The sequence below is a fragment of the Oncorhynchus mykiss genome, chromosome 12 (assembly GCF_057628025.1).
Source record: "Oncorhynchus mykiss isolate SJ-2025 chromosome 12, ASM5762802v1, whole genome shotgun sequence".
In the NCBI taxonomy this organism is placed as follows: Eukaryota; Metazoa; Chordata; class Actinopteri; order Salmoniformes; family Salmonidae; genus Oncorhynchus; species Oncorhynchus mykiss.
Window position 1 is genome coordinate 23,816,147 of NC_143033.1, and position 23,099 is coordinate 23,839,245.

At 44.4% G+C, this 23,099-nt stretch overlaps 1 protein-coding gene across 1 annotated transcript in view; it reads left to right on the forward strand.

The window, feature by feature from the left end:
• Positions 1-267: 267 nt before the first annotated feature.
• Positions 268-23,099, forward strand: part of LOC110537229 (protocadherin-1) — a 144,724-nt gene continuing 121,892 nt past the window's right edge. Inside the window, exons 1-3 of the mRNA XM_021623109.3 lie at positions 268-953; positions 13,471-14,292; positions 14,842-17,028. Coding sequence (XP_021478784.2) covers positions 13,486-14,292; positions 14,842-17,028 — 2,994 coding nt within the window. The 5' untranslated portion in view covers positions 268-953; positions 13,471-13,485. The remainder of the gene's footprint in view (positions 954-13,470; positions 14,293-14,841; positions 17,029-23,099) is intronic.

Genomic DNA, 23,099 nt, shown 5'->3' on the forward strand with positions numbered 1-23,099 from the left:
TCATGAGGTTATTGACGCATGACATCACACCTGGAACCTATCCATCTAGAAACACCCTTCTGGAGATGGAATATATAACAAATAACTTATGAGCTTAAGTAGCCTAAAATAATAATTCATTTCAGCAACCCTTTGTTTTAACATATAGCCTAGTGTGGAAGTTCCAACATTATGATTTCGGTAGTTGATAAAATCCCAGTGTAAGTCTCAAGTCATTGTCCAGTGTTCAGCCTGTGGCATAAAGTGATGTGGATGAGAAGTTGCTGAGGCTGAGAGCGGTTTCGTGGCTGGAGCTCCACCTCCTCCTACGCTCTGATGCGCGGTCTAGAGAGCAGAGCAAGTGCTGAAAAATTATCCCAACTTGCTTTCTCATAGCAAACGTGCTTCGTTTAGGCTACTCCTCTCGGCGACATATTCCGTTCTGTGATGAAGACAAATTAGTGACATTTTATACGCGTTTTAAAATATCGTTGAATCTGTATTTCGCAATGGTTGAGAAACTTGTACCTTCGTCAAAGATGAGCGCATATCTTCGTTAAGGTGCATTTTTTTTTAGAGTAGAGAAAAGCAATTGAACGTCACGGCCAGAATCCCAAAGAGTTCATTAGTATTGACTATCTATAAAAACGAAATAAATATATTGATAGCTTGATTTGTGGTATTTTCCTCGGTCAGAAAAATAGCGTTTTTTTTGCCAGTGGTAACATTGATGGCTGCATAATGACATGGGAATGAATTCTTCGAATTTAAATGACAAGTTATCTATGGTCCTAATGGATTTTCTCTCAACTGGGGATTTTTCTCCGTGATACAGTATTTGAAATCATTCATTGAGACTGAGGTTTGAGGGTTAGATACCTGCCTCTCGGACTACAGAAGGAAAAACAAACCCAGGCAAGATTTGTGTTACGCGGAAGACCACCGGGGAAGAGGATCCTAAGTCTTTGGCTAAGGTAAATATATTTGCATAAAACCAGAATAATGCCATCCATGAGAAATGCTTGTGCAGTATGTCATGTTTAAGCTAAAAATCAGCCGTTCTTTCTCTATTTCTAAATGGATTATTATGTTAAGATCATTAATGGCTGTAGGCATAATTGCTAATACATTTGTTTTTAGGTCAGCATCTGTGTTATGTCCAAAAACCAAATAACCAAATACTGGTAAACAACCTAGTTCTATACAGATAAGGCTACAGTCAGTCACTATAACCTAGTGTACATGTTTACACATTAAAAGATTGATAATGCAAACCACTCCCCATTAGTTCGTTTCCCGAGAATCCGATTAATCAGGTGCAAGAGCTTGAATCAGACACTTGTGTGACTAAAAGCCCTTAAAGGTATGGAGTCATCACTCTACCCCCCCCCCCCCCCCCCCATCCCCCACCCCCCACACCCCCCTCTCACTTCCCGCAGTGAGGGCAAGAGATCTCCTATCGGTCAGCTCTCTGCAAATACTGACCAGACATTCAGACCACATTCGTTTAACATCGCCTATCAAGATAACCAGCGCACATATTAAAATTAATTTTAACAATAAATTATTTGTTATACATGACTCAAGACGCAGCTTTTCAGTGCATCATTTTATTTTACAGAGACTGGAATCATTTCATTAGTGATTCACACCTATGCTCTGTCCATACTGTACCTTCATAGGGGCTACCCCTCCCACATATATTGACCAACAATACACATGGGCAGAGTATGGGTAAGGATTTTTTCTCTTGGTGATTAGCTAACACATTATTGTTGTCTTGTCAATAGGCATATACAGTCTATAGGCTGGCTACTCAAATCAATTTGATGTGTATAAACTAGCTCTACAGGAATTAGTTTAGTCAGAGAATCTAAGGCTGTGTTTACACAGGCAGCCCAATTCTGATCTTCCGGTAATTGGTCTTAGATATTTTCACAATATATTTTTCAGAGCTGGGATTGGGTGGGGACAGGGACAGGGAGCCCAATTTAAGATATTTGTTTGAACTAATTGGTCATTTGACCAATCTGATCAGTACTGAAAAATATCAATATTGGTCCTGTACACAGATTCGCAGATGTTATTGTAGGTGGCGTGAAATGCTTGTGTTTCTAGCTCCAACAGTGCAGCAATACACAAATCTGAGTCAGGCATCCCAGAGTCACCTCTTCACTGTTGATGTTGAGACTGGTGTTTTGTGGATAATATTTAATGAAGCTGCCAGTTGAGGACTTGTGTGGCGTCTGTTTCTCAATCTAGACACTCTAATGTACTTGTCCTCTTGCTCAGTTGTGCACAGGGGCCTCCCACTCCTCTTTCTACTCTGGTTAGAGCCAGTTTGCACTGTTCTGTTAAGGGAGTAGTACAACGCGTTGTTTGAGATCTTCAGTTTCTTGGCAATTTCTCGCATATAATAGCCTTCCTTTCTCAGAACAAGAATAGACTGACAAGTTTCAGAAGAAAGTCTTTGTTTCTGGCCATTTTGAGCCTGTAATTGAACCCACAAATGCTGATGCTCAACTAGTCTGAAGAAGGCCAGTTTTATTGCTTCTTTAATCAGGACAACAGTTTTCAGCTGTGCTTATCAGGATATGGTAAGAGCCAGATGCAGACCGTGTCGAAGTAACAATATTTATTACAGCAACAGAGGCAAAGGAACACAACGGCAGGCAGGCTCAGGGTCAGGCATAATGTTCAGGGTCAGGAAATGCAAGGGTCAATAACCAGGAGGGTGAGAAAAAGAGTCTGGTAAAAGACAGGTGCTGACAGGACAAACGCTGGTAAGCTTGAGAAACAAGACGAACTGGGAACAGACAAACCGATAACACAGGTGTAAATAAACAGGAGATAATGGGGAAGATGGGCGACACCTGGAGGGCGGTGGAGACAATCGCAAAGATTGGTGAAACAGATCAGGGCGTGACAGTGCTAACATAATTGCAAAACGGTTTTCTAAAGATCAATTAGCCTTTAGAAATGATGAACTTGGATTAGCTAACACAACTTGCATTGGAACACAGGAGTGATGGTTGCTGATATTGGGCCTGTGTTGATATTCCATAAAGAATCTGCTGTTTTCAGCTACAATAGTAATTTATAACATTAACGATGTCCACACTGTATTCAAGGACATTTCTAGGTGACCCCCAACTTTTGAATGGTAGTGTAGGTATATATAAACACACACACACACCTATATATATATATATATATATATATATATATATATATATATATATATATATATATATTGTCACGACTTCCGCCAAAGTCGATTCCTCTCCTTGTTCAGGCGACGTTCGGCAGTCGACTTCACCGGTCTTCTAGCCATCGCCGATCCACTTTATATTTTCCATTTGTTTTGTCTTGTTTTTCCGCACACGTGTATTTAAACCTCTGTCCCCCCCATGTCTGTGTGTGGAATTGTTTGTTGTTTCGTGTATGTGTACATCAGACTGGTTTGCGCCGGGTTATGTCAACCCGTATTTGTTTATTGTTCTTAGTGCCTTGTGTCTGTTCGCCGTAATAAAGGGCTCCGTTTGCTACCCAATTCTGCTCTCCTGCGGCTGACTTCCCTGCAGCCGGTTACGCATACATTACATATATATATATATATATATATATATATATACATATACATATATATATACATATACATATATATATACATATATATATATATATATATATATATATATATATATACATATATATATATATATACATATATATATATATATACATATACATATATATATATACATATATATATATATATATATATACATACATATACATACATACATATACATATATAGGGTGAGCCATGACTAGAATACAGTATGTATGTACACTACCATTCAAAAGTTTGGGTTCACTTAGAGATGTCTTTGTTTTTGAAATATATATTTTTTTTTTGTCCATTAAAATAACATCAAATTGATCAGAAATACACTGTAGACATTGTTAATGTTGTAAATGTCTATTGTAGCTGGAAAAGACAGATGTTTTAATTGGAATATCTACATAGGCGTACAGAGGCCCGTTATCAGCAATGATCACTTCTATGTTCCAATGGCACTTTGTGTTAGCTCATCCAAGTTTATCATTTTAAATGGCTAATTGATCATTAGAAAACCCTTTTGCAATTATGTTAGCACAGCTGAAAACTGTGGTGCTGATTTAAAGAAGAATAAAACTGGCCTTCTTTAGACTAGTTGAGTATCTGGAGCATCAGCATTTGTGGGTTCGATTACAGGCTCAAAATGGCCAGAAACAAATACTTTTCTGCTGAAACTCTTCAGTCTATTCTTGTTCTGAGAAATGAAGGCTACTCCATGTGAGAAATTCCAAGAAACGTAAGATCTCGTACAACACTGTGTACTACTCCCTTCACAGAACAGTACAAACTGGCCCTAACCAGAATAGAAAGAGGAATGGGAGGCCCCGGTGCACAACTGAACAAGAGGACAAGTACATTAGAGTGTCTAGTTTGAGAAACAGACACATCACAAGTCCTCAACTGGCAGCTTCATTAAATAGTACCCACAAAACACCAGTCTCAATGTCAACAGTGAAGAGGCAACTCCGGGATGCTGGCCTTCTAGGCAGAGTTGCAAATAAAAAGCCATATCTCTGGCCAATAAAATTAAAAGATTAAGATGGGCAAAATAACACAGACACTGGACAGAGGAACTCTGTGGGTCCTGTAGATACAGTATACTGGAAGGCAGGCAATGTGCCCCCAGTGATGCATTGGGCTGAACGCACAACCCTCTTGAGAGCCCTGCGGTTGCAGACGGTGCATTTGACGACAAGATGCTCTCAGTGGTGCATCCGTAGAAGTTTGTGAGGGTTTAGGCTGTTGTGCCGCCTTCACTAAACTGTCTGTGAAGAGGGACCATTTCAGGTCGTCAGTGATGTGCACGCCAAGGATCTTGAAGCTTTTGACTCTCTCTACTGCTTCCCCGTCAATGTGGATTGGGGTGTGCTCTCTCTGCTGTCTCCTTTAGTCCACAATTAGCTCTTTATTTTGTTGACATTATGGGAGAGGTTATTTTCCTGACACCGCACAACCAGGACTCTCACCTCCTCCCTTTAGGCTGTCTCGTTATTGTTTGTAATCTGGCCTACCACTGTTTGAGTTGGAGATGTGCGTGGCCATGCAGTCAAGGGTGAACATGGAGTCCAGGGTGGTCTGAGCATGCACCCCTGTGGCGGAGGTGTTGTATGCCTACCTCAACCACTTGGGGTCGGCCCGTAAAGAAGTCCAGGACCCAGTTGCACAGGGAGGGGTTCAGACCCAGGGCCCTGAGCTTAAAGATGAGCTTAGAGGGCACTATAATGAAGGCTGAACTGTAGTTGATGAATAGCATTCTTACATAGGTTTTCTCTTGTCCAGGTTGGAAAGGGCAGTGTGGAGTGCAATAGAGATTGCGTCATCTGTGGATCTGTTGGGGCGGTATGCGAATTGGAGTGGATCTAGGGTTTCTCAGATGATGATGTTGATGTAAGCCATGACCAGCCTTTCAAAGCACTTCACTGCTACGGACGTGAGTGCTACGTGTCGATAGTCATTTAGGCAGGTTACCTTGGTGTTCTTGGGAAAAGGGACTATGGTGGTCTGCTTGAAACATGTAGGTATTGCAGACTCGGTCAGGGACAGGTTGAAAATGTCAGTGAAGACACTTGCCAGTTGGTCAGTGCGTGCTCTGAGTACATGTCCTGGTAATCCATCTGGCCCTGCGGCCTTGTGAATGTTGTTTAGTTCCGTTCGCTTTCTTGGGAACAGGAACAATGGTGGACATCTTGAAGCAAGTGGGGACAACAGACTGGGATATGGAGAGATTGAACATGCCCCTAAACACTCCAGCCAGCTGGTCTGCACATGCAATGAGGATGTGGCTTTGGATGCCATCTAGGCTGGCAGCCTTGTGAGGCTTAACCCGCTTAAATTACTTACGCACGTTGGCCACGGACAATGAGAGAACACAGTCCTCGTGAATTGCGGGTGCCCGCGTCGGTGGTTCGATTTGAAAAGATCTGATGTGATTGGTCAAAAGACCAATTAGTGGGAAAAAATAGCGGTATTGGGCTGCCTGTGTAAGCGGAGCCTGAATGAAGCAACTGACAGACTCGTGGTGTTGGGTTCCCTTTTCAACCATTGTGTTTAAAACATTTTTTTATGTGTTTATTGGTAAGCTGCTTCTGGTATGTTTTAGAGTCAGATGAGCTGATAAAGTTCTGTGTTTGTGTACATATTATATGTGAGGTATGGGTATAGCTTGAGGCTAAAGCCAGGGTTTTCATCGTCGGCCATTCAAACCTGTTGATTCAATCAGACTGCCATTCCCCTGATGTGTTATCTTCAGCCATTGATTCATCAAATGTTTTAGCATTTCCATCCATCCCAAAAGCAACACTGAACTACAGTACATATTTATATGTCAGACAGTAAGTCTTGAAAGGCTTTGCGGGACGAAGGCTTACCATATAAAAACAAACAAAATTTGACATGCTTATTAATGATTTAATTCAATCTTTCAATGATTGATTTACTCAACTTTGAGCTACACACATTCTTATAATTCAGTACTGTGTGTTTGTGACAGAGTGATTTAAACTCTACTATTTCTAAGGTAACAGGGTGATTTAAAGAGAAATGTGTTGCCATGTGGTATAAAGCCAAGGAATGAAAACCGTTATTTCCATAGCAATATAGGCCTACTGTATATTTGGAATGCAATCATTGTGAAGCAGAGGAATGATGAGTCAGTTAATGATGCATAGCTGGTGAGGCTCATCCCATAACCTGTTGATGATCATGATCTTTCAGTGAACAGGCTGTGGGGGAAGAGAAAAGGTCACTGCCACACGGAAGACAGATGTCACCAGAATGGCTTGTACAAGCTGTTGATAAAAGCTGCTCGTGTTGCAGCTGATAATGAAAATAGCTGACAAACATCAGGATAAGATCATTTTCATGTCTATAATTTTTCACTGCATGCCAAAGGTTATAATCTCTATGGCATTTTGATGAATGGAGAGACATGATTTCAGAGAACAACTCAACACACAGAATCCTTGGGTTGCTTTTCTGACCCAGTAATGGCTATTGCTATGGTTGAAATTATTCAACATGGTCTGAGTAGCTGATATTCTTCTTCGAATATTTTGTCTCACTCAATATGATAGAAATCCACTTTTAAACAGATTCTGAACTCTGGGACTACGTTTTATTAATATTTACTTGTAAAACAGCTGGAACTGCATGAGTAATTTAATATCACAATTTCATGAGATTTTGTTTATTTATTTTCTTTGGTGAATTTCACACAAGCCATTTCCCTCATTACCCGCTCTGGCTTTTCCACAATTCCAGTGCTGTTGAACTCACCCTCTGTTGAAGGGATGCTCCCAATTTGAAGTGCTGCGGCCCTCAAAAGCACGCTTCATTGCAGTCCAGGTTGAGTTGTAATTGTGTTTCTGCTCTTATCTGTTATATGAAAGCGTATAGACTCTTATCTGAAATGGAAACTAGGCTTAGACTCTTCAGTGGAGTAGAGTCCACTCATAGGTATGAGTAAACTATGTTTGTTACTTGGTGTAGCCTATAGCCTCTAATCTGGAATTGAGGATTCCATAGACTATCTGACAATGAATGTGTGACTATAATCCGAGTTGCTACTGTCCACACACTCATACAGAATACAATGTTTGTGTACCTGATCTGGAGTAGAGACTGTTGAAATACTATTGTTGTAATTATCTCCTTGTAAGTGATGATGTGATCACTTCTAATGAGTGTTTGGAGAGTCTCTTATCTAAAGGGAAGTGTGGTTGGTGCTTTATTAAGGAGACTTTAAATTACCTCTTAGAGACATTCATTCACTGTATGGAGACTCCTGACACTTATTGGGGGTGGGTATTATAGGATTTAGCTTAATTTAGAGGGTAGTATTTATAGTAGGGGGGTAGTATTTATTTATTATTTATTTATTTTAGCTTCTAGTATTTTGGATCTCTTTGGATCTGTTTTAGACAAGTCATCCAAGAAGCTTTTGAATTATTATCACGTTAGTTAATACAGTACTGTCGTTCTGGATATTAGGCCTATTGTTTGCAAATGGATGGCTGACTTGGAGGACGATGAGGCTTGTTTATGATTACTATTAGGTCTATCTACAAAAGGCATAGAGGCCATATTGTTTAGATCTTTCTAGTACAGTAGCTCAGTTCACTGCAGCTCTCATCATGCTCCTTAGTAAAGTAAACGGACGGTGGGACGAACGGAGACCGATCCACAGTTCCCTCCCCGATTTCATCGTTGGGGACAACAATTTTTAAGGAGATATTGTATGGGATCAGAACTTTTGAACTTGTTGACTGTCTTTATCAGCGAGGGTGGATATGGAGGATGATAATGCACTTTAGATTACCTAGCTCTCTTTGTCTTTAAATTTGTCTCCACATTGTCAGCGCATGGTCTATATCAGGCTAGAAAAGTAATATATTCTCTGATCTCCTCCGATTAAATGTTTATGTTACATCTCAATAGATTGCAACATATTTAGTTTGTGTGTAGTTGTAGTCTATGGTTTAAAAAATGGTGCTTTACATTGTACTTTCTAATCATGCTTTTACCTCACAAGCTATCATTCAATCCACATTGATTGGAGGCTGCCCTGCAAATGTAAAAAGGGACACATCAATAACTAAGCAATTAGCGCATCAATAACCTGCACTTCCAATCTTATTGGATCCAGAAGAATTGGATTTCTAATTGGATTTCTATACATGCTTGTGTTTTGCTGTTTAGTTTGAACACGTATTTGCTTTGCTCTGCTTTGGAACAATGTTACATGCACGGAGGTGTAGAATTCTGACATATACTGCTAGAACTCTCACACAGAAAATAATTAAAGTCTAAAGTTTGCAGCCCCCAAAAATAGTGAATTCTTTAGCTTGGAGAATATGGATCAAAGCAGAAGTTAAACTAGTGGGTAGTGATTAATGAGGAGGCATGGCAGGTTAGAAATAAAACATGAACATTACAATGTGTAAATTAGGCCATAACAGCAGAGTAGGATGGATTTCTCATCAGCTCTAAAGTAAAGCTGTATTTTGTGATAAGGCGTAGGCCAGGCCTGCTAATCTGCAACATGTTCCACATGAAGCCAAACAATGGTGTGCGGCTGCCTCTGGGAGACTCTGGGTGCTGCACCTGGAGTCTTGGGTGGAACAGACCTCTCTAGTATCGCTCTAGTATTCGATCAGTCCAATTCTGAAGCTTTCAGTCTCGTCGTTACATCACGTCTTCGAGGTTAAGAAACATAATGTGTGTTTTTTTTCCAACGGTGTTGGATCTTTTCTGTGGTGTTGGGTCCACAAGCTGCTTCTGAACACATTTAATGATGTCTAGGAAACTCTCTAACCTTGAACCATCACACTCTTCTAGCTCTTTAAGGCTCGTGCATTGGATCTGCATTGTATTGTACAGCTGCTGTAATGTACACTGGGCCTCTTTCACTTTACTTACTTTCACTTCTGTGTAAGCTCTGGAAATCAAATATGTATTACATATGTTTTCAATACAGGCTTTTGTCATTTTTGATATCCTCAGCACTGTGCTGAAGATCTGTCTTAGTGAATGAAAACAGTATAAAACTGCTGCAATAGCTACATTTTCAATGGGTTTAATTAATGTGGCAAAAATTAAGGAGGGGAAATCATCTGAAATTCTGAGCTGCTGTTACAGTGGGGCAAAAAAGTATTTAGTCAGCCACCAATTGTGCAAGTTCTCCCACTTAAAAAGACGAGAGAGGCCTGTAATTTTAATCATAGGTACACTTCAACTATGACAGACAAAATGAGGAAAAAAAAATCCAGAAAATCAAATTGTAGGATTTTTAATTTATTTATTTGCAAATAATGGTGGAAAATAAGTATTTGGTCACCTACAAACAAGCAAGATTTCTGGCTCTCACAGACCTGTAACTTCTTCTTTAAGAGGCTCCTCTGTCCTCCACCTGTTACCTGTATTAATGGCACCTGTTTGAACTTGTTATCAGTATAAAATAACCCTGTCCAAAACCTCAAACAGTCACACTCCAAACTCCACTATGGCCAAGACCAAAGAGCTGTCAAACGACACTGAATCTGCAATAGGTAAGCAGCTTGGTTTGAAGAAATCAACTGTGGGAGCAATAATTAGGAAATGGAAGACGTACAAGACCACTGATAATCTCCCTCGATCTGAGGCTCCACACAAGATCTCACCCCGTGGGATCAAAATGATCACAAGAACGGTGAGCAAAAATCCCAGAACCACACGGGGGGAGCTGGGACCTGCAGAGAGCTGGGACCAAAGTAACAAAGCCTACCATCAGTAACACACTACGACGCCAGGGACTCAAATCCTGCAGTGCCAGACGTGTCCCCCTGCTTAAACCAGTACATGTCCAGGCCCGTCTGAAGTTTGCTAGCGAGCATTTGGATGATCCAGAAGAAGATTGGGAGAATGTCATATGGTCAGATGAAACCAAAATATAACTTTTTGGTAAAAACTCAACTTGTCGTGTTTGGAGGATAAAGAATGCTGAGTTGCATCCAAAGAACACCATACCTACTGTGAAGCATGGGGGTGGAAACATCATGCTTTGGGGCTGTTTTTCTGCAAAGGGACCAGGACGACTGATCCGTGTAAAGGAAAGAATGAATGGGGCCATGTATGGTGAGATTTTGAGTGAAAACCTCCTTCCATCAGCAAGGGCATTGAAGATGAAACGTGGCTGGGTCTTTCAGCATGACAATGATCCCAAACACACCTCCTGGGCAACGAAGGAGTGGCTTCGTAAGAAGCATTTCAAGGCCCTGGAGTGGCCTAGCCAGTCTCTAGATCTCAACCCCATAGAACGTCTTTGGAGGGAGTTGAAAGTCCGTGTTGCCCAGCAACAGCACCTAAACATCACTGCTCTAGAGGAGATCTGCATGGAGGAATGGGCCAAAATACCAGCAACAGTGTGTGAAAACCATAATTTGCAAATAAATTCATTAAAAATCCTACAATGTGATTTTCTGGATGTGGGAGAACTTGCACAATTGGTGGCTGACTAAAAACTTTTTTGCCCCACTGTACATGATTCTACATTTCCATGACTGACATTATCATCCCTAATGGTTAAATTGTGGATTTCAAAATATAAGCTTGAGTGCTGATGTCACGCCCTGACCTTAGAGAGCCTTTTTATTTCTCTATTTGGTTAGTTCGGAGTGTGATTTGGGTGGGCATTCTAGTTTTTCTATTTCTTTGTTGGCCGGCTTGGTTCCCAATCAGAGGCAGCTGTCTATCGATGTCTCTGATTGGGGATCATACTTAGGCAGCCTTCTTTCCCACCTTAGTTTGTGGGATCTTGTTTTTGTGTAGTGCCTGTGAGCACTCCATTCGTTACGTCTCTTTTGCTGTTTATTTTTTTTGTCGGTGAGTTTCATTTTAATAAACATGTGGAACTCTATGCACGCTGCGCCTTGGTCCGCTCATTGCAACGAACGTGACAGAAGATCCCACCACCCACGGACCAAGCAGCGTGCCCAGGAGGAGTGGAGGACATCCTGGACGTGGGATGAAATCATGGCAGGAGACAGGAGCCTGCCATGGAAGCAGGCGGAGGCAGCAAATGAGCAACAGCGACGACGCCGGGGTTCGCGGCCACAAAGACAGCCCAAATTTGTTTTGGGGGGGCACACGGGGTGGTCGGTGGTGCTAAGGTGTGAACCAGAGACAACCTGGGAGGAGGTAGAGAGGTGGTCGGTCGACCCAGGAAGAGTGCCAGAGTCCGCCTGGGATTCAATAGAACTGTGCGAAGAGGGATACCGGAGAATGGAGTTGGCGAGGAGTATGTGGCGACGTAGGCATTTGGAGGAGCGTGTCACCAGTCCGGTGCCACCTGTACTGGTCCCACGCATCAGGCCTCCAGTGCGCCTCCACAGTCCAGTACGTCCTGTGCCTGCTCCTTGTGCTCATCCTGAGGTGCGTGTCACCAGCCCGGTACCACCAATGCCGGCCTCACGCACCAAGCTTCCGGTGACAGTTCCCAGTCCAGTGCTTCCGGCGACGGTCCACAGTCCGGAACCTCCAATGAAGGTCCACGGTCCGGAGTCTCCAGTGGTGATTCATGGCCTGAAGCCTCCAGTGATGATCCATGGCCCGAAGCCTCCAGTGGAGATCCATAGCCCGGAGCCTCCAGCGACGGTCTGCAGTCCGGAGTCTCCAGCGATGGTCGGCAGTCCGGAGTCTCCGGCAACGGTCTGCATTCCAGAGCCACCAGCGACGGTCGGCAGCCTAGAGCCTCTAGCGCGGGTTCCCAGTCCGGAGCTTCCTGCAAGGGTTCCCAGTCCGGAGTCTCCTGTGAGGGTTCCCAGTCCGGAGCCTCCGGCAACGATCTATAGTCCGGAGTCTCCGGCGACGATCTATGGTCCAGCGTCCCCGGGCGACGATCCATGGTCCGGAGCCTCCGGCGACGATCCACGGTCCGGAGCATCAGGTGAAGATCCACGGTCCGGAGCATCCGGCGACGATCCACAGTCCGGAGCATCCGGCGACGATCCTCTGTCCGGTTCCTCCGGCGGCAATCTACGGTCCGGAGTCCCCGGCGACGATCTACGGTCCGGTTCCTCCGGCAACGATCCACGGTCCAGAGCCTCCGGCGACGATCCACGGTCTGGTTCCATGGAAGCGGAGGGATCAGCGAGCGGAGCGGGGTCTACGTCCTGAACTGGAGCCGCCACCGAGGTTAGATGCCCACCCGGACCCTCCCCCATGGAGTCAGGTTTTGCGGCCGGAGTCCGCACCTTTGGGGGGGATACTGTCATGCCCTGACCTTAGAAAGCCTTTTTATTTCTATATTTGGTTAGGTCGGGGTGTGATTTGTGTGGGCATTCTAGTTTTTCTATTTCTTTGTTGGCCGGGAATGGTTCCCAATCAGAGGCAGCTGTCTATCATTGTCTCTGATTGGGGATCATACTTAGGGAGCCTTTTTCCCACCTTAGTTTGTGGGATCTTGTTTTTGTGTAGTGCCTGTGAGCACTCCAGTCGTTACGTCTCGTTTGCTGTTTATTATTTTTGTTGGTGAGTTTCATTTTAATAAACATGTGGAACTCTATGCACGCTGCTCCTTGGTCCGCTCATTTCAACGAACGTGACAGCTCCTTGCTCTCTTTTTGTTCCCAGTACAGCACTAAGATGAGGAGAAAATCTCCAACATCTGAACCATTGTGTTTCAATAACTGCAAAGATTTGCATTTTGGAAAAGGCCCTGTTATATATACACTTTTGAGAGTCAAACATTTTTACAGTGACAATATTGCTTGGGAGAAAACATGTTGTACTGCATGTATAACTGTTGTTTTCAGAGCACATTAAATATATCTGATAATCCCTTAAGCCCAAGTAAAAATTGAAGTGTTATTTTTTTCCCTCTTTCTTTGCAGGATAGTAATCTGGTGATGGACTTCATGGAACTGCACATGGGAGCGGTTTTGTTGTGGGTCCTGGTGTTGGATTTCTGTGGTTGGGCTGAGGCTGGTATCCTGTACCGTGTCCAGGAGGAGCAGCCGCCCAGCACGCTGATAGGCAGCCTGGCATCAGACCAGGGCCTGCCAGACTCTGGTCACCTTTACAAGCTAGAGGTGGGCGCTCCATACCTGCGTGTAGATGGGAAGACAGGGGACATCTTTACCACAGAAATTCCCATAGACAGGGAGACACTGAGAGCCTGCCGCAGCATGGTCAGGGGCAAACCCTGCTTCCTGGAGTTTGAAGTGTCTGTCACAGACCTTATCCACAACCAGAGCCCCAGGCTCATCGAGGGTCGCATCGAGGTCCAGGACATCAACGACAACACTCCGCAATTCCCCTCCCCCGTGCTCACCATCTCTGTCCCAGAAAACACCCACATGGGGGCGCTGTTCTCCATCCCCCTCGCCACAGACAGGGACTCGGAGAGGAACAGGGTGGCCGACTACGCCCTAACCGCGGGGCCAGATGCAGCGACTCTCTTTGGCCTGCAAGTGTCAGAGGACAGGGGAGAGAAGCTGCCCCAACTCATCGTCCTGGGAAGTCTGGACCGGGAGCTCAAGGACAGTTACGACCTGAACATTAAGGCTGTGGATGGAGGTAACCCCCAGCGCTACAGCAGTGCCTTGCTGAGAGTGGTGGTTGCTGACGCAAACGACAATGCGCCAAAGTTTGACAAGGCCACATATGAGGCTGAAGTGTCAGAAAACAGCCCTGTGGGACATTCCGTGTTGCAGGTAAAACGTTTAAATCTTGCAGAGTGATCAGTGTGTTGTGTACGCTACTGCATAGATTTATACAACTCTTACTATGAAAAGACATAGTGGTTTGTATATCCACAACTCTGGATATGGCATGTAGTGCTGGGTTTCTAAGCTTTACCATGATGAAATGCCTGAATTTCCATGTTCTCAGAATGGCATCTTATTGAACTGTTGCCAAAAGCAGCAGAGGCAATTTATTGAAAGTTTTTTGAACAAGTAGCCCACTCAGGAAATGTTCTTCCTGAGTGGGTGTTTTGGTTTACAGATTTTGAGCTGAAAAAAACCCTCAGTTGACATTTGCATCCTTTACAAGCATGTGTCTCTGAAGCTGAGATGGTGTGTTTACATATTATGGCAAAATATTTTTAATATGCACATTTAGACGCCCTTATCTCCCACCTGCTGTAAGCTAACTTCAATGACAAACCTAAACCCCTTACCCATACCTCCATTTGCTAACATAATCCCTGAATTCTTACCCTTATTCCAATGTTTTACATAATCCCTTGTCTCTGATTGCAGGTGAAAGCCAATGACTCTGACATGGGCCCCAATGGAGAGATAGAGTATACGCTACACCAGGCATTAGACCCAGTGCCAAAACTCCTGCGAATTGATCGTTCCACTGGCATCATCTATGTCAAAGGGCCTTTGGATCGGGAAGAAATCAGCGATTTGACATTCTACGTAGTGGCCAGAGACAAAGGTCCCCAACCCAAAAGTTCCAAGACCTTTGTTACTATCGAGGTGACTGACCAGAACGACAATTCCCCTGCTGTGGAGATCCGTGGGATCGGCCTGGTGAGCCACAGTGACGGTGTGGCCAACATATCAGAGGACATGCCCGTGGGCACGGCGGTGGCCTTGGTCCAGGTGTCTGACAGGGATGAGGGGGAGAATGCAGTGGTCACCTGTGTGGTGGCAGGGGACGTGCCTTTCCAGCTGCGCCCGGCCAGTGAATCGTCCACTGACAACAAGAGAAAATATTTCCTGCAGACCACCACCCTCCTGGACTATGAGAAGGTAAGGGAATACCGTGTGGAGATTGTGGCTGTTGATTCTGGCAATCCAGCTCTCTCCAGTACTAACTCATTAAAGGTGCAGGTGACTGATGTTAATGACAACTCTCCAGTGTTTTCCCTGACCCTGTTCGAGGTGAACTTTACAGAGGAGAACCAGCCAGGGGACAAGGTTGTGGACGTGGTTGCCACAGACCCTGACAGCGGCACTAATGCTGAGCTTGTCTATAGCATCGTAGCAGACACATCTACTAGAGGCCTGTTTGAGATTGACCCTGACTCAGGGGAGGTGAGGGCACAAAGCCCCCTGGACAGAGAACATAGAGCGCATTATGAGTTCAGGGTCACCGCAGCCGATAAAGGCTCCCCCAGTCACAGAGGAACAGCCACGGTCGTGGTCAATGTGCTCGACCGCAATGACAATGACCCTAAGTTCATGCTGAGTGGCTACAGTTTCTCTGTTCTGGAGAACATGCCCCCACTCAGCGCTGTTGGGATGGTGACGGTGCTGGACATAGATCAGGGAGAGAACGCAAGAGTGCAGCTCTCTGTGGAGCCAGACGGAGGAAGGTTTGTGGTTCAGAACGGAACAGGAACCATCCTGTCCAGCATCTCCTTTGACCGGGAAAAGGAGAGCAGCTTCAGCTTCCGTCTGAAGGCCGTGGATGGGGGAGAGCCTCCCAGGTCCTCCTATGTAGGCGTTACCATCAATGTCCTGGATGAAAATGACAATGATCCTGTGGTCACCAAGCCCTCCAACTCCTCCTTCAGACACCTGTCCCCTCTAGGTTCCCCAGACAGCCTTGTGGAGCTAGTGGAAGCTGAAGACCTGGACACTGGGCCAAATGCAGAGCTGGTCTTCAGCATCACTGGTGGAAACCCTTATGAACTCTTCAGCATCTCCTCCACTACTGGGGAGATCACCCTGGCCAAGGAGCTGACCCAGAAACATGGTGGGCTCCATCGACTGGTGGTTAGGGTGAGTGACAGAGGCAAGCCTACACGCCACACTACTGCCCTGGTGCACATCTTTGTCAATGAGACCATCTCTAATGTCAGCCTGGTGGAGGCACTGGTGGGACACAGTCTCTACACGCCTCTGGAGACAGACATCGCTGGTGACCCTGACTACGGCCTTGCCGCCCAGCGCAGTAACATCCTGTATGGCAGCCTGGCTGGAGTGGCAGGCGTTGTCATGGTGATTGTGGTGGTGGTGGTTATCCGCCACCGCATTCAGAGGGAGACGAAGAGTGGCTACCAGGCTGGCAAGAAGGAGACCAAGGACCTTTACACCCCCAAGCAGGGGCCCAAGAACGGCAAAGGCAAGAAGGGCAGGAAAGGAAAGCCCTCTAAGTCCCCCAAGCCCTTGGGAGAAGAGGAAGAGGTCAGCCTCCAGAAGAGTCTCAAGTTCAACCTGGATGGGGTCAACGACAGCCCCAGGATCCACCTGCCCCTGACATATCCCCCAGGTAGCCCTGACCTGGGCAGACACTACCGCTCCAACTCTCCCCTGCCTTCCATCCAGCTGCAGGCCCAGTCACCGTCGGCCTCCCAGAAGCATCATGTGGTCCAGGACCTCCCTGCCACTAACACCTTCGTAGGGATTGGAGGAGATGACAACTCAACAGGTTCAGACCAGTACTCGGATTATAGCTACAAGGCCAGCCAGCCAAAGTACAACAGCAAACAGGTAAGAGTCAGTTTATTTATTATTGTCTCTGACAATGGTAGGAGGTAGTGTGTTGTTAGTGGAACGGCTGTGATATTTAAGGCTATTGATGGGGGTCTTAAGCTTGGAAATTCCAGCAGAAAAATGATCAAGCAGTACTTTCAGAATGCTCTTGGCTGCCTACTTTTTACCGCTTGATTTACACACACAATCAGTACTTCAAAAAGGCTTTAGCAATTAGGATAATGTACATTCACTTTCAGGGAGAAAGGGCACAAGAAATAGCTTTTGGTCTCTTTTAGGGAGGTGGAGCGGAGCCTGCCTCTCCTGCCTCTTCTCTCCCCTTTTCCCCTGGATTCATTAAGCTAGCTGGTGAACAGAGGAGGTGAGGAATAGGGCGAGGTCCATGTCTGAGTGACTTACTCTTACACTTCTGCCTGACCTCGTGCCCTGCAGACCATACAGGTCATATGTTCTTATCTTCACACTGCACTTATCTTCACACTTCACACTGCACTCCGCCTAGGCTAGGCTCTGACCCTTCTACCATTGCCATGGAAACATAAATATTAATTGGCTCAGAGAGGATTAGAATGCAAAAATACATTAGGGACAGTATGTCTGTCCTTGTGCATACTGTATGTACTGATTGTGTGCGTCTCTGCAAGTCTATTAGCTTAACCTACATGGTACAGTATGTTCAAGAATTGATCATATTGTTAAGGGGAAATGGGTGACTGGGCTCTTTATATGTGTGTGACACTCTAGCCCAGTCAGTTACCACTGGTTGGCTAGTGGCTGGTTGGTAGTTTCAGCAGATGTTGTCTGACAGTTTGGCCGATTGCAAGCCCCTGTGGGTGAAGAGAGTTAGAAGAGAGAACAGCCACCCACTGTCACCACTGTGTCAGTGATGGACAGCATATGTGAGCAAAGTGACAATGGAATGCAGCCCAGCAGTGGGTTTGTTTGTTTGGGTCTATGTGAGTACGTCTGTGTCGAGGTAGGTTTTGGGTATATCTGAGGAAATAAATGTCTAGTCCAGCTACACGCTACTGCTACTGTGTTTTGTGCACCTGTGTATCACGCTAGCCTCTCCATCTCGGTGTTTGTGTTTCTCTGCGTGACTGTGTATAGTGTTCGAGATGTGTGTGATTTGATTGACAGGTGGCTTTAAAAACACGGACAGATGATGAAACTCATGTGACATACCTTAGCAGATGTTACCTCCATGTATGGCATCCCCATTCACATCAGGAAGAACAGATTTACCCAAATAAATAATTAAGTTGCTGCCTAGTGGAGTGACAAGTGTGGTGTGGAGAGCTTACTCTAGTCATCCAGGCTGCTCTCAACAATGGCTCACATTTTCAGTGGAGATGTGCTCAGGTGTCTGAGCTTCTCAAAGATTTTGGCAGTGTTGAATGTAAGCACACTGGTGCTGCCATTCTCTGTCAGCACATATTTATATCTCTGGTGGTTTCACCTCTTCTCTATTTAACTCCAAAACTGGATGCAGGGCAAGCATGTTTGACATGGAGGATGATATCTAAGAGTAAACAACCACTTCATTTTCCAGTGACATGATCTGAAGCCTATACAGAGCTGTGTGAGTGAGTGAGATGTTACGGCAAGGTGGGATCTTACGGTTGGGTTGAGGGATATGTATATATGGGTTTTCCCAACACGCTCTCCCTCATTCCAAATGTGTGAAATTACGTGGTGGTTAACGGGGAGACCACTAGCTCACATTGAGCCCAGAGTGTTGATAATTAGCCCAAAGATCTGACACCTTTTTTTTCAAATAGCATTTTAATGATGTGTCCCTCCTCCGTAGGAGAGAAATAACCAGTGTGAGAGATATTAGCACACAGAGAAAGATCAAGGGAAAGGCCTTCCCAGTTCATTTGTAAGTGGGCGTGAGGAGCACTTGTGAAGCTGTAAATCTGTACTTAAATTAAATCCACGCAATTAAAATGCCTTATTAGTCAGACATAGCTAAATGTTGTCCCCCTGTGGGGCTCCGCCATCATCTCGGCCACTGCAGCGGGCAGCTCCCTAACTCCATCTTCAGCCAACCTGAAGGATTCTCAGAGAGGATTCAGGGCTAGCCTTAATTAACCCTACTTTATTATTAAACTGGCCATGCAATGGGTGTACTCTAGGCATCCCTGTGAGCTAGGATTACCCCAGTTTGAGTTCGCTATCTGAGAGGTGAATAGATGCATTTCAAGGGGCGAGGCCAGGAGCAGAATCTCCTCTCCATCTCCTCAGATGTTTTACAATGCCGTCACGCCTAATACTCTGTTTATCACTTTCTCTCTTTCTGAGACCACAGAAACTCTCAGTTCAGAGCAAATCCATGCCATCCATGATGTAGACTTTCCCTCTCTTCTGCTCTCTCTTACTCTCTCTTACTCTCTCTTTCGCTCTGTTTCCACCCCCCCACCCTCTCTCTCGATCCATCCATCTGGATAGCACCCTTATCAGACACACACAGTGCAGAGACATCTTCTACTATCTGATTCAAAACACTACCAGACATTTCCCACTAACATCCTATGTAGCAGGAAACAATGTAGAATTAGGAGGAAGTATTTCATAGCAGACCAAGACCCTAATTTACCCTGAGTGGAAAGACGGATCAATTGTCAGCAAATATTTTGTTAGTAGATACTGGAGAGAGATGTCCCAGTGAGGGAAATTCACCAGGTAATGAGTCATTCTAATACACCTGGAGCCACAGCAAGCCTCCCACTGGGGTGATCGAGTCAACACAGTGAGGACAAGGAGGAAAGCAGAGAAGCAAACAACTTCAATTAGCACACTGACTCTAATGAAATTGAGGGTCTTCGAACCGGGACATAGGGATTGATTTAATTGACATAGCATTCTTAGAATAGTCGAGGCTTGCCATCTGACCTGGTTGGCCTGGCCTTGCATTAAGGGATTGGCAAAGACCTCAGAGATTGACTTGCCGGGGATGGTTGGTCTCGGAGACCCTATATTGGGTGTGAATGGTGAGAATGTAAAGTGAAATCACAGTGCACTCTGCACTGCCGCTATGTTGAAGTGGGCAATTTACAACTAACTTTCCTTTGATTACCTGTTATGAGAGATTACAGCTGGAGACCAAGTGAGGCTCCCAGGGCACATTCAAACCCACAGCCTAGCCAGAGCAAATGTACAGACAGGTTGTCATGGTAACTAATATGTGGCACCTGTACACAGGAAAAATGACGATGATAATGATCTTCATCCCCAATGTGCCCCCTTATAATATGACTCCCTTTTCCCCATGTTGATTGGATCAAATTACCTGGCAATGCAGGCAGAATAATATTAGAAAGTGACACTCTCCCAGCATCTATCTGAAACTAAAGTAAAGCTAAGCCTTTGGTTGCCTATGTTCCATTCTCATTTCTCTGCAGACAGATGCTTTCTGTGGGCTGCCCATGGTCAGATTCCCACTTTTATGTAAAAATACAAAGAGAAGCTCCTTTAGGTAAAACTCTGTGGAGGCTCAGGTCCCTGATGGCATTGCCTTTAGCTCAGATATTTTATCACCACACATCCCAGCCTCCTTACCTTCTGCCAGGCGGATTAGTGCTTTTATCAATAAGCAGCTTAGCGCCAAAGCGTCCCTCAATAATGTGCCACGGTATTTTCTCTCCTGCTGGTTTAACTTCTAGACTCCTCTCTCGTCCCCATCTCTCTCTATCTTCCTCTCTTTCTCTTGCACTCTTCCTTCTCTCTCTTCCTTAGAAAAACTAACTCTGAATATTGTTCATTCTCCTCTCGTCTGTAACTTGGAGCAGTATGAAATCTGTGTATTGTGTAACTAAGCTAATTTTCAAAAGAGAACTGTTTTCTTAAGGCCAGATAGCTATCGTGTTTACTTAGTCAGTGAACGCGCTCCCATCTCTGCAGTGAGGGAATTGAAAAAGATAAAAACCCAGACTAGACTGTCTCTAACCAAGCATCAGGATGGTGCATGCCAATGGAAACATACAGAACCTCCAGAATGTTTAACATTGCAGAGGTGTTTTATCCCTTGTACACAGAGAGAGTGATGGAGAGAGGGGGGGGGGGGGGGTGGTGGTGGTGGGATGAGACGAGGGGTGAATGAGTGAGAGGTGAAAAAAGGAAGAAATAGGGAAGGGTGTGTATTTGTCTACAGGTCATATTAGGAACCCAGACAGAGACAGAAAAGTGGGGAGGAGAACAACAGACCCGTCCGACATGTAACCCCATTAGAGGTCCTGTATAGAGCACCATAAAATCCATTTAGACCCATTAGGAAAGTATACAGTCACACATACACCTTGAAGGCCACTCAGCCACAGAGGTGCCCAGTTACACAGATTCAATCAAGCTTATTTATTTAATTGTAGATTTAAATGTCATATTTTGCATAATACCCAAGTCAGCATAAGGCTATATTTCACTGGAAATCTTTACACCCAATGGATTTTATTCGTTATGCTGTGATATCTGATTACATGAGGCTCATTTTAATACATATGTATTAATTTGATAATACCAATTCATACAGTGTTTCAATAAGTTAGCCAGGACATGGATTGTTGGCAGTAATTGTTGTGATGTAGATTTTATTGGTAACCGTTATGCACATGACTGATTAGTTTTCTCATGTGTTTACAGTGTTTTTATCTCTGAAGTTGATTCCATATTCTTCATTAAGGCTGATTTGCTTTCATGAGGTCTGGGCTTGGCAGCAACTTCGGTTATATGAGATGCCCGTAGTAAAACGTCATGTAACCAAGAAAAAAATGCCCAACATTAAAGATGAATGACATGAATAATGTAATATACTCTGACTTAAAAGCAGAACAGAATGCATCAGAAATAGTGTATTGTGTGCTTGTCCTGAAGTGTACCCCACTTAACTCCACTGCAACATACAGCACCTCCACTAGCATCTCCTCTAGCACCTCCTCTCTGTACTCATTTCTGGGGGAACACTGTATGCAGCTGTGAGGGCTCTGCCTCTCGAGTGATTAGTGCAATGCTAATTACGTTTCATGAGTTTGACCCAAATCTTTGAAAGGCAGACGTGTTTTAGGCAGCGATTGGGAATTTCTAAATCCAAAATAGCTGATTCCCTGACTTGGCCGTAAATGATTGTTTCCTGGTGCATCGCTGTGGATAATGATCCACTTTTCAAAATCACCCAAAAGCCCTGAAAAAAACCCACTCTTCAATAAGTAATTGCATAATTTCATTTCCCTTGCTGACCAATGCTGGCTGACATGAGAAGTGATCATTATTTCTTTCTGTGTCTTCGCCACACTAGGGACCAAAGATACTAAAACATTTCATAAATATTGAACCCTGCTGGCTCTTGGGTTGCTGCTGTTTCATGTTGGCCCTGAAGAACATGACTTAATAGCATAAATCTTTGAAAATGGGATGATAGGGAAGAACTTAGCATCTATGACAATGGGAATTGTTCTGATGGCTCGACCTGCCTGTATCAGTCATACACAACTTTGTTGAACTCAATATGTTCCAGCATGACAGATGAAAAGAATCCTTGGAATAGATGAAGACAAAACCTTCAATGCTCAGCTTTAATGGCCTATGCGACCAACTATTTAATTGTGTTTCTTAGTCAAAAGGACAGTTTATTGTGCATGCTGCTCTGAGACATGTTAATGTATTTCAATCTCTTTCGGCTTATAACGCATGAGAGTGGCTCTGAATGTATTTGTTTAGCCTACGGTGAAATGTAATGATCAGTGCATGTATTTTAATTAAAGGTGTTGGCTAATATTCCTCAGGCTAGGGCCTGTAGGGCATGCAGGTGTTATCAGGGTGCTCCAACTCAGTCTTGATTAACCTTCTGAAGATATCTGTCCGTTGCTTAATTGGTATGCAGCAGAATCATGATTATATTGGGGAATACTGATTTACTGTAGGTATGATGAATAGCTTGTGGCTGAAGTCTTTAACATTTCTCAATGTTAACGATTTTTCTCAATGTTATGGTTTCATCGCAATATCATGTTTGGAAATCCTTTTAATACAGTATGAAGTCATTATTTTATGTTATTAATGCATTTCTTCTCTCT